The sequence below is a fragment of the Dromaius novaehollandiae genome, chromosome 20, assembly GCF_036370855.1.
Source record: "Dromaius novaehollandiae isolate bDroNov1 chromosome 20, bDroNov1.hap1, whole genome shotgun sequence".
In the NCBI taxonomy this organism is placed as follows: Eukaryota; Metazoa; Chordata; class Aves; order Casuariiformes; family Dromaiidae; genus Dromaius; species Dromaius novaehollandiae.
In genome coordinates, this window is record NC_088117.1 from 12,837,469 (window position 1) to 12,853,680 (window position 16,212).

The 16,212-nt window shown below is 35.7% G+C and overlaps 1 protein-coding gene across 5 annotated transcripts in view; it reads right to left on the reverse strand.

Moving 5' to 3' along the window:
* DENND1A (DENN domain containing 1A) overlaps positions 1 to 16,212 on the reverse strand; it is a 225,731-nt gene that overhangs the window by 73,868 nt on the left and 135,651 nt on the right. For all 5 annotated transcript variants that reach the window (XM_064523957.1, XM_026100867.2, XM_064523958.1 and 2 more), the window contains exons 12-13: positions 9,969 to 10,070; positions 2,991 to 3,116 (exon numbers count right to left, since the gene is read on the reverse strand). In XM_064523957.1, the coding sequence (XP_064380027.1) occupies positions 2,991 to 3,116; positions 9,969 to 10,070 (228 nt within the window). The remainder of the gene's footprint in view (positions 1 to 2,990; positions 3,117 to 9,968; positions 10,071 to 16,212) is intronic.

Here is a 16,212-nt window from a genome sequence, read left to right on the forward strand (position 1 = left end):
ACGTTTAAGATCACAATTGTGTATCATGACCACTTTGAACACCTGTTAGTATATAACCCATAAATGCAGTAAGCTGAGCTAATCAGCTAACAAAAAACAACAATGAACATAATTGCTGTGTAAGGAGATAGAACTATGTGAGAGTAGAGAAGATGGTTTCAAGTACTGCATCCCAAGCACAGCATGCCAGAGAAAGATAGTGCTTTAAACTACAATACACCTTATTATTTATAAATAAAAGTTATGATGCCTTGTTATTAAATTTCAATTATATTTTCTGCTGTGAACTTAGAAAATATATTCTGTAATTGCTTTGCCCATTACATGCCACTGTTTGGGATTTTGCTCTACCTTTTTAAGATAGAATTTCCAAGGATTTTGAACATTTAAGTGTCTGCACTCCCAACAGGAGCAAGAGCCTCCTAGTAATTCCATTAAGTACCAGCATATTCTAGAGAGGAAGTGAAGTAGTTGTGTGACCTGTCCAGTACTTACAGGGTGTCAGCGGCAGAAGCAGAAACCAAATGCAGGTCATTTGACTCGGGCATGTTCAGCACATGAGAAACCTGTCATGTTTTGCAAACCATCTTTACATAAATCTTGGTAAGAAATATAAAATCAGTAATTAACTTTTAATCTATAAAAGAACTTGGGAAAAAAAGCCTTGAAATTTTCTATTTCCTGATCTTTACAATTGGATTTTATGACACATTTGTATAATTACGCTTAGAGGTTTTATTTGATGGAATAATAAGCAAACCAAAAATTCCTTTTACTTCCTCAGGTTTGCAGTCCCATTGGGCGTGGGGGTGGGGATTGTAATTTTTAGGTGCGTGCCCTTGTCAACTAATTTTGAATTTTCATTTTAACATTCAGCCTTCAAAATACCAGATGGTATTTCCAGAAAAGCAAATTAAATTTTTATTTTTCTTCATAAAACCCTTAACTAGTTAATCTCTTATACACATCCAGGCAAAACATACACCAATATTCCCAGAGTTGCCTGGCAACTACTGGGAGGAGTGTCAGAGAAAAGGAAGCCTGAATGAATGAAGGGAAGTCAGTGTCTCCCGTACATGGATAAAGGAGGCTCACACCAGGCTGCCGGGCTAGTTTCAGGTTTGTTATTTATGTGGATGATAATTTATACATCTCCCATTAGTTTACACTAGACACTTTGAAAACACAACATTATGGCACCCAGCTATACACACTAAAACCAGTGTAATTTATTTTTTACACACACACACACACACACCCGCCACACACACCCCAACAATCCTCCACACGTTCCCCTAATAAGAAGGGGAAAGATTCATGCTGAATTCAAAAGTCACTTTTGAACACTGAATACGGCTCATAGGAATGATGTCTATTTGATGAGGATGACTGGATTGTTTAAAATTCAGACCAAGCTATTTTTCCTCTTCCGGTTTTAAAAGCTCACAAAAACGGCACATAAACAAAATATAGCAATAAAGACACTTTAGTTACGGAAACACCCTCAATCACAAGAAACAGTATACCTTTAGTCCAACTTCTGGTCTTTTCCTTTAACATCACGATTAAAATTACATTTATTACTTGTCCGCATGCCAGATCTCTTTGTTAATCTCCACAGAGCTGCAGAATGCAAAATACAACACCTCTTCCCCACCAGTGAGCCCTCATTCGCGCTCCATTCATTTAGCTTTCCCACTTACACTCAGTACTCAGCTTAGCTTCTCCCAGTAGTATTCAAGTTCTCCATAGCTACCACCAATTTTCCATTCTGCCTCAAATGCTTGCAAATGAGAGATGGAAGTATGTTTTCCCCTCTACAGAGATCATCTTGTGAAATGGCCATTGGTCTAACAACAGCAGTTCAAATGAGCCCCTGAACATGCCATGGAGATTTATTGCTGTATTTGACTTACATGCGTTAGTTTCCCCTGCGTTAGAAATGCAAGAAGAAATATGTGTGGAACATTTTGGAAATATCCCATGGATGGTTCTACGATTAGTGCTTTTCATTCCCTACATGTTTCTGGGCTATATCTCATGAATTACAGTGAACGTAACTGCTGTGTAGGAGATAGAATTATGTGAGAGCAGAGAAGATGGTTTCAAGTTCATCACGTTCATCATACTATTTACCTTGTCTCTAAAAGTCTATCAGCTACATATATACATTTCAATGGGAGCCTCCTATTTATACGTTAGGAAAACGAGAGTGTCACAAAACACATCAAGATATGTGAATTCTGCTGGACAGATTTGTACTGAAGTCCATGAAGCACAAATTTCTATCCCTTGCAACAGGCCAGGACCAGATGCCTCCCTAGAAGCTATAAAACCTAGCATCAGAGAAGTATGGAAAAATCTTTGTCCCATTCAGATTGCACCTAATCACTGCTAAATAGAGATTAGCTTTGAACTAGAAGGAAGAGAGTGGATTTCCCTAACAGAACACTTATCATCAATAGTTACAACTCCAGATACTCTTCATATTTCTGTAAAAACACAGTTTCTTTACTAACTGTATTGTGTCCTTAAAATTCAATGTTTCCATAGATGTGCATGTTTCACAGTTAGGCATATATTGTTAAGCATATATTGTGTAAAAAGAAGGATGCACTTCATCACTTTAGGGAATTCCTTTAAAAATACTATAATGAAGATCCTGTTTTTGCAGTGAGAAAGAGTATGGTAATTCTGGACTAGACTACTATTACCATTAATTTATAAATTTTTATCAACTCTCTTTAGTTTAACTCTCTTTTAATAATAAATAACCCTGCATAAGAAGTTTTCTCTCTTATTGCTTGCTGCATATCTCTTTCGCTTTTGGAGACTGGAACACTGTTTTCAGTACTGGTCAGCCAGACAGCCACAATACTAACTTCTGGAAGTGGACTATACCACACTTTCTATTCTTGTTAGTTCTTTTTTTTCCCCCCTCTTACCACAGCTGCTGATTTACACCTTATGCCTACTGTTTTCCTACTTACAGGTTCAATTTTCAGTGCATTTCTGTAGCTCCCGAAGAAAGATGCTTGTGCTTTTAGGAATGCTCTTGCAACGCCATCTCCAGTGGTTGTAGAGACTTTCTTCAACCTGTTCTTCAGTGCAGAAACCTGAAATCACACAAGAGGTCTGGATCACTCTCATATCACAGACAAAGCTTAACACATTGGGACCCAGCTAAAAGAAAAAAGCTCTCAGCACTGCATCAGTCATGATGAAAAATGACATTGTAAATTCAGAGCTGGATTTTTCAGTTTTAAAATTATTACTTTTCAAGCTGTTTTGCTCCTCTAAGACATGAGTGGATTCTATTCAGAAACTAATAGGAAGATAAAAGCTTCATTTTAACCTTTCCTCCTATTTAAAATGGACTGTTAACATTCTGCCAGGTACTATTTTAAAGGTAGTCTATGAGCTTCTATGTCAATCTTGATTAGAATCCATGAATGAAATCGAGTTAAATTTATCAAGTTAAATTTTAAGCAAGTGTGTAAAAATCCTTACAGTTACAGTGTCTGTGAGTTTTATTCTGCCTCTGGAGCTAAACATCAGACTAATACAGATTTTCCTGTTTTTTAAAATGAATTAAACTAAAATTAAATTTAATACTAAATAACAAAGCTTATATTTAAAAGTAGAGTGCTACGAATAGTTTACATGTGACTCAAAGAATAAGCACAGAAACCCTTTTGCATAATCAGGCTATCAGTCACCACCAAGGCTAGGCAATTTACAGAACAATTTTTGTAGGTCTGAAGAGTTTGCTAATTGCAAATATAAGGATTTTTTTAAGGATGTATTCCCTTATATTTTAGGGGCTTCATGCAAAATTAGAAAGTGAAAGTTTGATTTGTGCAAAAAATGAAACCTACAAATTTTTAAAAGTCTCAAAATAACAATGATATTCTGTCCTTCGAAATGGTCAATATCTGATGAGGTTCTTTTTCTCCCAGTTCTCGAAAGATCTAAACCACCTGAGTATTGGATTATTCTTCATTTAACCTTCATTGCCCTTTCTCCTCCATAGCAGAGGTGTTTAACTATCTTAAGATTCACAAAGCTGTGCTTCAGGTGAACACAGTCCTAGCAGTCTCATTGCCATTTACACAAAGAGATACTTACTGATTGTAAGTGAGCAAGTATCAACTATAAGCTCTTTTACAAAGGCAACTTAAAACTATCAAGATTCAGGTTACCTGAATATTCTTTGTTTTCTATGTACAACAAAGGGCTGAAGTTCTAGAGGATTAGCTATTACTATTCTCTGCACTTCAGGATTTCTCTTACATACAAAAAGGTTGTGGCTTAGTTTGATGTCTCTCCTTTTTAGCTCTCAGAGCTTAGCAACTACTGAAGGAAGGCTGTGTATCTATATATTATTGTTAGTGACAGCATTTTTCTGTCCCAAACAAAAGCAGAGAAAAGAGATTAAAAAAAACGTTCAAAGACTAGCATTAAGCTGTGCCTGTGCTGCAATGGTTAGAAATTGTGTTAGATCATTAACAAATAGTTGTGTCAGTAGCAATTTGTTGGTGTTGGAGACAGAACCAAGCTACATTTTTGAAACAGATCTCACAGAACACATAGCAATACAAAACCAACAATCTGGGCGTTAAATTAATGCTTGAATTCATTCTAGTGCTTTTAGAGAACGTGATTGTGCCATGTGCAAAGCTTGACAGAGGGATGAGATACCTTATGCAGAAGACAGGAAGAAGCCAAAATCTCAGAAGGAAAGCAGAAAGCCAGGAAAGCCCTAGTCATCTTGATTTTCAGAAGAATATAAATGGCTCCAAAGGGATCCATATGAAGATATGAATTTAACAGAAATAATTCTATCAATAAATAGCAAATTGTCCTCTTTGATTAAATTCAAATGCTATTCTGAAAAACTCTACTGTGCCAGCTCTACATATTTCATGCTATGTTATAGACACTGTGGAAATATTATTTACAGAGTAAATATATTCCACTGTAGTGGACATAATTAAGCACGTTTTCTGAGAGAGTGCATAATATATCATGAACTATAAGCTGATGGTTCAAATTTTCAAATTTATTTTCAAGGCCCACCCCCCCAGCAGCTCACAACAAAAAGCTTAGTCTGGCCTTATCCGTATCTCCAAAATTCTACCAGACTATTTTTTTCCATCTCAGGGTTTTGCTAGCAGTCTGCCCCGACAGCAAATTACAGTGTGGTCTCACTGAACAACTATTCTTGAGTGCTTCAGTTTTACCTCACTTGTAAGCACTCACTTTCTCCTTCAATAGTCTTAAAATTGGGGAGGGCAAGAAAGGGACTCCTCACCTTGTAATATAGGTTTCCATATATAATCCATACTCTGCACTGCATTTTCTTATTCTAAACTTGACATTAGATTCGGACTTCTGTTACCAAGAGTTCCAAAGAGGCTTTTTTTATTTTAAATTTTCTGCAGCTTCTGTCATAAAAGGTTTTATATTACAGTTATTTAGTATAAAATAACTAAATGAGAGCATTATTTATAAATCTGAATGCTGTGGCTTATGTCAATGTTCCACACATAAATGAGCCCATAAGCATACACTAACATAATGCAGAGTAGCAGCTTTAGCGGAAGGTCTATCACGCCCATAACTTAAGCTCACTCCCATCCACTGAGATAATATGTCTCAAGAAGCTCTGTTATTCTCAGTGTATCAGCTATATTTTCAAATGTGAACAGCACACCTTAACTTCTCCATGTTTAAGGTGTCTGATGATGGTTGTAATCAAATATGCCTTTATTTCCTATATTAAATTTATATAAACCATTTAAAAGTAGTTCTAAAAAAACAGTAAAATGTCTCTATCTCTGAGTACCTTGAAAATCCATCCTGAACATTTATGCAAGAAATTTTCTTTAAAATTCGTATGAAGGTATAGAACTTGCTATCTGCGTTGAAGAAAAACGTTCTTTTCTCGGTTGAACAACAAATTAAGTTCAAAAGGCCATTCACAGCTTCTCTGTGTCTCAGTGTCCCCATTTAGTACAGAAGTAGGATATAGGTAAGAATTTTGCAAATTCTTTAAAGCTTTCAGATCATTTGTTCTCTTCCAAGACTAAATCTAACATTACATGATGTCTATTTTATATATTCGCACATTTCTGCCTTTCAATCAAGTTTATCACAATAAGCATATCATAGTTTTTAAAAAAAAAAGTTAACATATCGAGTAAGAGAAAGAATGCTCATGTCCGCCTTGTGTATTAATTTATTCCAGAGTAAAACAGACTATATAAACAGAATTACGATTGTTTTCCTGCCTAAAGAGGTAGTAATACTTATTTTAAAATAAGATTGTGACCACTCAATATGAAGATTATTTCTAGCCAAACAGACACATATACATGCAGTCTACCCTGAGAGTGTTTTTAAAAGAAGATTTTTATACTTCTGGCAGTTCAGGTTTAAAGGTCAGATTTAAACTATCACCATGTTTCAAAATGCAATCTGTGCAATGCAGCATAATGAAATGGTTCAGTAAAGGTGCTAGTGGAAATTCTTTTAATTAGGTCCAAGGCTTTTCAGTTGTCAACATGAATAAAGCAAGAAACATTCTATTGCAAACACAGTGTAAGAAATAAAAATGGATTCACCTTTAAGAAAATGGATTTGCTATAGAGCTTTAGTAGTCAGTATTTCTTGCTCACTTAAAAGCATTTAATTTCCCACTGAGTGGAAAAACAGTAACATACGTTTCCTACTTGTGGTAACTTGTTAATGAATGGACAACAGAAGCACACAAAACTAAACCACTGACAGCCTAAAATATTCATGGGCTAGTACAAACTCAAAATATTCATACAACCATAAAATAAGTAAGATCTCTTCGGTGCCGTTTACTATATTAGGCATTGCATCAGGGTTTCATTTAATAAAGACTACAAGTTGACAGAGCGAGCTTATGCTTTATTCCTTGTAATATGAAGCTCTGACTACAACTAAGACTAGAAGATGACACTTATTTGGAAATACATGATAAATCCATAAGGTTTGTATAAAAAAAAATTACTACCCCCTCTTTGCTATTCCTTGCAACACAGACGGTGGTGTAGGAGACTTGTCAGCAGCAGATGCACTTATTGTAATCACAGTCCTTAATAAAATCTTTTTTTAATATTGACTATTTAAAAAGGAAACTTACTTCCCAGGGTGCTCTCATGCTGCCAGATTTTCAGACACACATCAGAAACAGAAGGTGAAGGAGGGACAGCTTTTCACATTTCAAATAGCTTATCAGGAATGCAGTAGTACACACCTTGATTTTTAAAGGACCTGAGCCGAACAACTGAGGAAGTCTGACTGCGAGCAGGTACTACTGAGGCAAACCACAGCAAAGAAATGACTCAATCTGATTCCACTAGAACTGTCTCGTGGCTACCCAGCTGCTGTGACATGAATGTTAACTGGAAAGACATTTCACTACAGTCCATGTTCATTTGGATACTAGGAGTGAGACTGTAATGAGTAACTCATTCTGGACTACTGAAAACCAACAGTTTGGGTAGCAACATCGCTATCATGAAACTCAAGCATGACTCACTACTTGAAACTCCCAAATAATCTCTAGGGATTCTTTTACCTAATTTAATTACAACATCTGGGGAAAAAAAACAACTTAAACATTTTTGTACTGCATTAAAAAACCTGCTGGTGAATGCACCACAAAATATTTTTCATCACTGTTGAATATAGATGGATTTAATTCAGCAAAGTAAATTTTCTGTATATTCAGGAGTTTGTGGATGTTTATATTCACTTGTAAAACTGGCAGAATAGACATATATGGTCACAAAACTGATGAAGAGATTTCTATCTAGTTTGCAAGATCATATATGCATCTATGTAGACTTATACCACTGGGGAGACACTCTCCACATCCTACCATTACCAAAAAAAAAAAAAAAAGAAAGAAAGAAAGAAAGTATAATGGATTGGCTTTAGCATCTCCCTGCTGAGATGAACAACTTGATCCACTTACAGTTCCAAACACATGATGCATGAAAGAACTGACAGAAATTCAATTCTTGCAAAGAAGAGCAGCTGCTCTCTAGTGGTCAAAGCCAAATATTAAGCAGTCTGAAGTAAGAAGGAAAGGAAAAGACCTAGAGGAGAATACTTCATTATCTAGGTAACTAAAGTAATGAAACAAAACTAAATAAGACATAAACACTGATCCCAAACATTAATTACACAAAGCAACACTATTCAAGTTAAGTCTTTGTTACAACAAATATTAATCCCAGCTGTATTTATATAGCAGTTGTGAGGAAAAAAAAAAAAAAAAAAAAAAAAAAAACACCACCATGTATGCTATTTGTGAGCCATGCCAGTTAATTGAATTTGCTGGCAGCACTTCCTCTGCTATGCTCCAAACATCCTCCAAGATAAAATGTAGCTCTTAAACAGACCTGTGGAAAACTGAATCAAGAAATCTGAACTAATAAAACACAACTCTTTACTGTTATAAAAGTGAAGTAAAAGTAAATAATGAAAGGAAGGAAGTCTCTTAAAATTTATTACATTCCAAAGCTTGAAGTTCTGTGTTTATTGGTGAAGTCTCTTCTGATGTTCTACAGTGCTCCTACAACAGCTCCTTTAATGAAGTCTCATAAAATCTAATATAATACTTGATTGTTGACAAATCATATACATGTCTGAGGCCCAGGACTCGCTGTATCCAGACATTTCTTACATAATTCCATGGACTTTACAAGCCTGTCATTTCCCGGGCTGCGGGTAATGGCACGAGCAATGACCAGCTGGCAGCTCTGCAAGCTGGGAGTGAACTCAAAATCAAAACTCTGTGAAGCCAGAGAAGTGCATGGAAGTAACTTTTATAGACTAAATGCTTGACAAAAGCCAAGATGTTCACAATGAAGATGGACCTTTTATCTAGAACTCACTGTTTTCTAAGCACATACAGATCACTCCACTAATCATAGAAAAATGATGGCGTGTCACAGGAGGAGGCATCCGTATTCACCATTACTTGAGTTTTTCCTCAAACAGGCCACCTTACATGGATCTTCTTATGTAACAATTTTATTCTAAGCTTTACATAAAAAGGTATAGACCTCATAGCAGGCACAATATTTTGAACCAGTAAAAGAAATTCAGATTTCCCCCTGCCCCACATTCATCTAAACAGTCATCATCTGACTTAAAATAGCCTCTTACGCTTTTGTTCACTTCACTACTCTTCCCTCTCAGCTCTAGCGAAGATGATTACAGTAGCAGGTGACAAGCTGGGTGTATTTTTTTCCACAAAAGGGAAAGAACAAATATTTATACAACATGTCAATTAAGTTATTAAAAATATATAAATTACAAATAAAAAGTCTGATTGAGAGAGGAAATAAATTCAGAATTATTTGCACGAAGGAGCGCTAGAAGTGGATCATTCAGGATATAAAAATGCATTAAGTTTATTAAAGTTCAACTGGAAGAAGTCACAGAAAAAAGACCCTCAATTCAATATGAAGTGTTATTTTAAAAGACGCAGTCTCTTAGTCTCTTAGAATGGATAAAAATGGTTTCAAATCGTGCTCCTTTTTCCTGCGATGAAGAAGTTTGAATTCTGTTTCCTATTCAGATGTACCATTACTTGCATGTTTTCTGTTTGTTTTTTTTTCCTCCATGAAAGACCAATTCTTTAGATAATTCGGTCATGGTAATCCAAAACTGAAACTGGGTTGCTGCAGCATTTCTAGCTTACATCAACATTAACTAATTTTCATTGGAGGCTGAAAAATACATCTGCAAATGTTCAGACAAACCTGGCTTAACACTTCAAAACAGGAAACAATTGAGGTAAAGCAGTTTTCTTAAAATAATCAAAGTAACATAATGACACACTTTAGTTAGAAACTGAACAGGTCAAAAGGATTTACACTTTTGAGTACTGGAGCAGTTAAGCGAAATCATTTTGTACATACCACATCATTGGGAAGGCTCTGAAGGTCATCAAAAGGTGTTTCCAGTGTGTTGGTGTCTACATTAAGAATCACCACATCTTCCAGGGCCATGTTTCTAACTTTCTAAATATGAGCAAATTCAAGAGAAGGAAAAGGAAGACACAAACATGAAGAGTTAAATCCTATCCATAAAGGACACAAGTGATGACATAGCAACCGGGCATTACAAAACTTCTCAGCCATTTTAAAAACAACCAAAATTCCTGTCTTTCCCTCACAATTTGTCATACTTATTCATATCTTACAAGTTTGAAAAATTAATCTTCAGTTTGCAGAGGGAAGTTCTTAACCTTGTGCTAACTGAAATTTTTAAAATCACACGGTTACTGTCTGAAGCCATTCAAGCAGAGAGTTATTTTAAGCACCTCTAATAATGCTCATCTTAATTATGGTATCGTGTCTGCACATTTATTATGCCTAGGTACAGCTTTCAGCTGAGTCAAGATTTCAAGTATATCTTTTTATATTTAGAACTTAATTTAAATAACAAAAACTGTGGCTCTTCCAGTAGTTGAAGTAAATCAAGGATGGGATCTGCTTCCATGTTCCAGGTTTAATCTTGAATCTCCAATACAGAGATATTTATAACTGTATTTAAATAAAATGAATACTGCTAGAGGTTTAAAAAAAACAAAACAAAACAAAAACAAACAAAACAGCAACAAAATAAAACACCTCTACCACATCCCACTCTCTTTAATGGTCAGCTAGATGAAGTTTTTGATCCTATTACCATTAATTGAGAGAAAAATGTCTCTAATATAGTGTGAGTATGTCTTCTATAATAGTACAAGGACGTATAGAAGAAAAGCATAGCCTGTTTCTCAAAATAACAATCATTGGTACCTTTGATTTCGAGTATCTAAAGATGGTTGAACATTGTCAAATTTTATTTTCCTGCTTAAACAACAGTAAAAGAACCACTGATATGAAACACAACATTTAAATATTTTTAACGCTATTTCATATAACAGGACAATTAAATCCTGGCTTTTTCTCCCCCTGACTAATCAACACAGAGGCCAAAGACTACTTCTATTCACTTAACAGATGCACATTTGAGCCCTCTTGAAATTCCAGCTTTGTACATTCAAAATCAGAAAAAGTGGAACTGTGAAACCTGGTAATCAACAAAATTTCCCAGTGAGTCTGGAAGCAAACTTTTAGGGACATACATAACTTACATACCTCTAAGCAGGACCAAATGCGAGTTAGTGAAGAGGAAAATGAACAAAAACATACTCAATTTTGATTAAGGTTTTGTGGGGTAGGAGGATTTGTTTCCTTTAAAAGAAAGGAACTAAAGCTCTAAAACAATGGCAATGTTAAGCCTTAGGCATCTAAATAATTACCTTCAGTTTTCAAGGCTCAGTCCCCTGTCTATAAAGAAAGCTGCTGTGTACTCAGGGGTAAAAAACAAAAACAATGAAAAAAACCCAACAACTATAAAGAAAGCTTTCTAGACATTTACGTTTAGATCTTCAATGAGAAATTTCTTTAATTTTAATGGAAGAATATTCCATTTAGTGCTTTCACATAAAAAGGGGCACTAGTACTGCATGACAAGCCAGGTACTTTCCTCTCCATTTCAGGAAGCAAAGGTCACTCTGTTGGCTGCATCTGATAAACTCTAAAGCAATCCAGGAGTCTCGCTCCTTCTAGGAGTCCGGAAGAGCCAGACAAACTGATTTGCTTCTTCCTGTTTCACAAAATTAAAAATCTCACTTATACTCAGAGGAGTCTGAAAAGCTCCAACAAAAAGGTCTTTAGCAATGTACTTAACCAAAGCCAGAAGCTTGTCAAAAATCAAGTGCCAGTAGGACAAGACAGAAGGAATTAAAACCTTCTCTTGATTCTTGCCGAAGAAGCAGCATACATGTGTTTGAACTTGTCAATGGGTGTTTTTATAACTTCGGTGATGAATCTGCACCTTCCCATCAGCAAAATGTTGGGTTTTTCTGTAGCAAAGAACAGGCTTTTCACAAGCAGATATCTGCCAAGGAGTATAGTAGGAAAAGATGCAGCTCAGGATGCAAGGATTGTAAATGCTGATCAACCCAATTCACCTCTACACATGGTCCAGAAATAATTCTTCCTGAAAGGAAGGCTAACTAATTATTAAACTCGGCTGTGCTATACTTTTTCAGAGTGAAAAGCACAACCTTATTTGAAAACTTCTCAATATTTGCATGAAGGCAGTGGAATTCCCTGTCTACAAGCCCTTGGATTTAAAACACTTGACACTAGCTTGATTTATAGGGTCTGTTTTGCATTGCATTTGAAAAATACACAAATGCAGTCGGTCCAGTTGTGGCCAGAGAAATGCAGACCGACCAGTTCACCTTAACCCTTGTCTGTTTTTATCATCTTTCCTTTCAATATAATCTTTGATCAAAAAAATTGTTTATTAGGTACATTAAAGATATTAGCAGGGAGTTGGAAGATGTGCTTCTGTAGAATAATCAAATGGCTCTTCTGCGAAACACAGCAACCAGGAGCCCAGGGAGGGGAAAGAGACTTAGCCCGGAAAAAAACCTACTTACTCCGTTGTTGGAATTTCAGTAAGAATTCCTGCACTTTTTGCATTAAATACCCCTGACATACTGTAAATTGTGCTACCTGTAGATCACTGTCACAGGTACAGTTTGGGTGTTGTCATGATTTTCTCAAGATATAAGGGGACAACCACTAAGCCACATAATCATATTCTAGATATCACAACTTTCTGACTATCTAAACAAAATCTTAGAAATAAAGTGCTTCCTGCTGAACAGAATGGACTAGCTTCATTAAGTCCACATTTTTCAGAAAAATATGTGGAGAACAGGAGGAAACAGGAATATTACAGTTTGCTATCTCATTTACTATAGATGGGGGATTTGTTGAGTCAGAAGAAGTGATTCAGTGAAAATGTGCATCATCTACCACAACTACAAACTTTCCTAACCAACCTTACTGAATTCCTTGTAACCATAATTAATCCTCTAAAACCTATCAAACTGGACTAACAGCTACACCTGCCTTTTATTTTAAATGTCTCTTTTTAAAAGAGTGGAGAGGTATGGAAAGCTAGTTTAACAAGCACACTGAACCCATTGTTTATGGCCTCTATAAACATGGCTTAGTAAGAATTACTGACTTAATCAGAGAGAACTTATCTCCTGGTGAAAAGAGCACTTTAAATTTTAGAAATGGCACCTTTACTGTGAAAATCTCTTAACTTTTCAAACAAACTCCAGGGGGCCTTAAACACCAGGTCAGTAAATAAGCAGCAGTTAGTGCAATCTGTCCTTCTCACAAGAAACTCAACCCTTCAAGTAATTTAAATATTTTGTATGAAAGTTTGCAAAAACAGTGAAAAACTATATTCTATTAGAAATATTAAGAGGTGCTCCTCTGTCTCACTCTGATCATATGTTTGAAGCGACACTCATCAATAATACTAATACTTGTTTATATTAAATGTTTCTATATTATCACTATCTATGCTTTGCATTTTTTTGCACTTTCTATCACAAAAAAAAATAAGTTAAACTTTTTCCAAAAGTTTAGCTCCTTTAAAAAAAAAAAAAAAGACATCAGTACTTTTTAGGTTTACTTACCTTCATTACTAAATTGGTGTCAAAACATAAACCAAGTTGACCATGGGGTTTCATGACCAGATACAAATGTGCTCAATATACTACAAATGTTGCAATAACAGGAAAAGAGAAAATATAACTCCAAATAATTATTTTGAAAAGTTAAAGCTCTTAACAAAAATTAATGTTCTGGTAACTAGTTTGTACGTTATACTTGAAACTATTATGAAATTATCATCCATCCGCTTTGTAACTCGTCTCTGCTTAGTTAAAAGTTTCCATTTATTTCCTAAAGAACACCACAACACTGCAGACAACAATGTGTCAATCTGGCTGCCAGAAGCAGGAAAGGCAACGGATATAAAATTTTATTATTTCATGCCCCAACAGCAGCCAGAAGGACTTAATGAAATCACCCTTAGATTTACAATCTGAAACAGCTATTCAGCAGACAAGTATGGTTAAGCTGGATGTGCCCCCTGCCCTTTCCACCCTTTGATCTTGGCGCCGCAGGTGGCCACTGCCCCCTCCTGTGCATCTTCCTCCCTTCCGCCAACCTCCCAACCTTGATGTGCAGGACCCTGATCCTGCACAGGTGATTCCCCAGAGCCTTATCACAAGCAGCTGTTGCTAACCGAGTGACAAACACCACCAGTGCGGCTCTAACACTCTCGGACAACCGAAGAAAAACCCTCTACAGTTACTGGGAAGTCCACTTGGTGCTGCAGTATTTATTTGTCTTAAAACTTACCCCTCAAGCACTCCCCTACACAGAATCTCTTATTAAATCAAAATATTTTCTTCTTCCAATTGTCCAATAAAGGACAATTTAACAACTCACTCATCATGTATTTACATTGATTTTTATCGACACCCTTGAAACCATATATAACTTAATATTTGTGAGTGCCTGAATTACTTTTAGTTCTTAACAATCTGTATTTAAGCATATCCAATATATTACCCCTTTACTTAAAACCTGGAAAACATTTATTCAATTATAGCTAGAAAATACACTTATTTATCAAATGGAAAGGGATGGAAAAAGCTAAAGATGACCCCCCCCCATCAGAAAATATAATTAACAATTAACACTACCACTGGAAAATCCCAGTGGTTAATGAATTCTCAGGGTGTCTTCTGCAAACTGCTGCACATTCATTCGAGCAGCATTTCAAGGCAACCGGAGCCATGTGGCACTGTTAGTACTAAGCACAAGCTAATGCAACCTGTTTCTCAGAGCTCATTAGCTCAGATCGTGTGCTTGCTAACTGGCGTATAAGCAGACTGGATCACAAACAGCACCATCACGTCTACCTGAAAAAGATCATGTAGATATGCAAAAAAGTGCTTCTAGAATATTTACATGGAGTTTAGAGGACTGAGCATATAGCGTTCCTTTCATCTGTGTACATGGAGAAAGGACTGTTTACCTAAAGTGAGATCAGTTGCTATGTCCTAGCATAATAAATACACAATGTATTTCAGTGAACTTAGTTTTCCTAATACAAACTGATACTGATATTCAGTTAAAATAAAACAAAAAAATTTGCTCATGTAGATTTTTTCATATACATAACTACCTTTCATGCTTAGGGAAAATGTTAAAGAAATATTCTGACAAATACAATATGATGTTTCACATCTCACAAATATATTCCAGAGAATTTTACAAGAATAAAAATTTTGCAGGCCTAGAAAAAGTCCTTGCATGACTGGAATTTCAAAAAAAGTATAAGCAAAGAAATGCTTTTCTAATAACATTTACTTAGAAATAAATTTAGTGATTTTTGTGCCCTGAATAGAGCATGATGAAGGTGAGCATTATGGTAACTTGAATAACTGGAAGCCAGGCATGGAAGATTATACTGCCAGCAGCTCAGCATCTGACAGCTAAAAGGAACTATCCCAAAATGGTGAATCAAAACCACATGTGCCTGAATTCCACTCGGTAGTCTACTAGGTCAAGGGCATTCCTCTTCCATCAGCACCATCACACTAATAACCTTTGCTATAGAAGCAGTTACCGAAACAATCGTTTACTATGACAAAATGTAAAAGGCTGCTAGCTCAGTTTGACACCACTTTTAACATAAAGGTCAATTTAATATAATGTGAACACTAAAATAGCATATAGTATGCAGATAGGAAAAAAAACAAGACTATGAAAGGGACGTGTTCATTTGGTACAGTTTCATTTTCCTATCGCATTGTTCTTTATCAGTACTAAGTACTTATCTTCATCTAATATGATTTCAATTAGTTCTGTAAGCATGCTCCATTATTCATGTGATAGTCCCAGCCTTGCTTATCTAACAGCTTATAAACTTTTAGCCTTCTTTGAAGTCACTTTATGGATTGCTAAATGGAAATCTTATAAACAATGACTAACTAGGTGATGATAGAAAAGCTGAAAAATAAGAGCACAAAACACAACTCTGTATTTTCTACCAAGATTTACCCTCATAAATCAGCTGGAGCCCTCTGACCTATAACAGGAGATTATCTTATCTCACTGGAGAACATTTCAGTCACAGCAAATTAAATTTAACAGTCAATGGATATGTTTGATATTTTAATCATAAGAAAAATTTGTCATTTTCCATTAAAGTAACTGTTGCTTC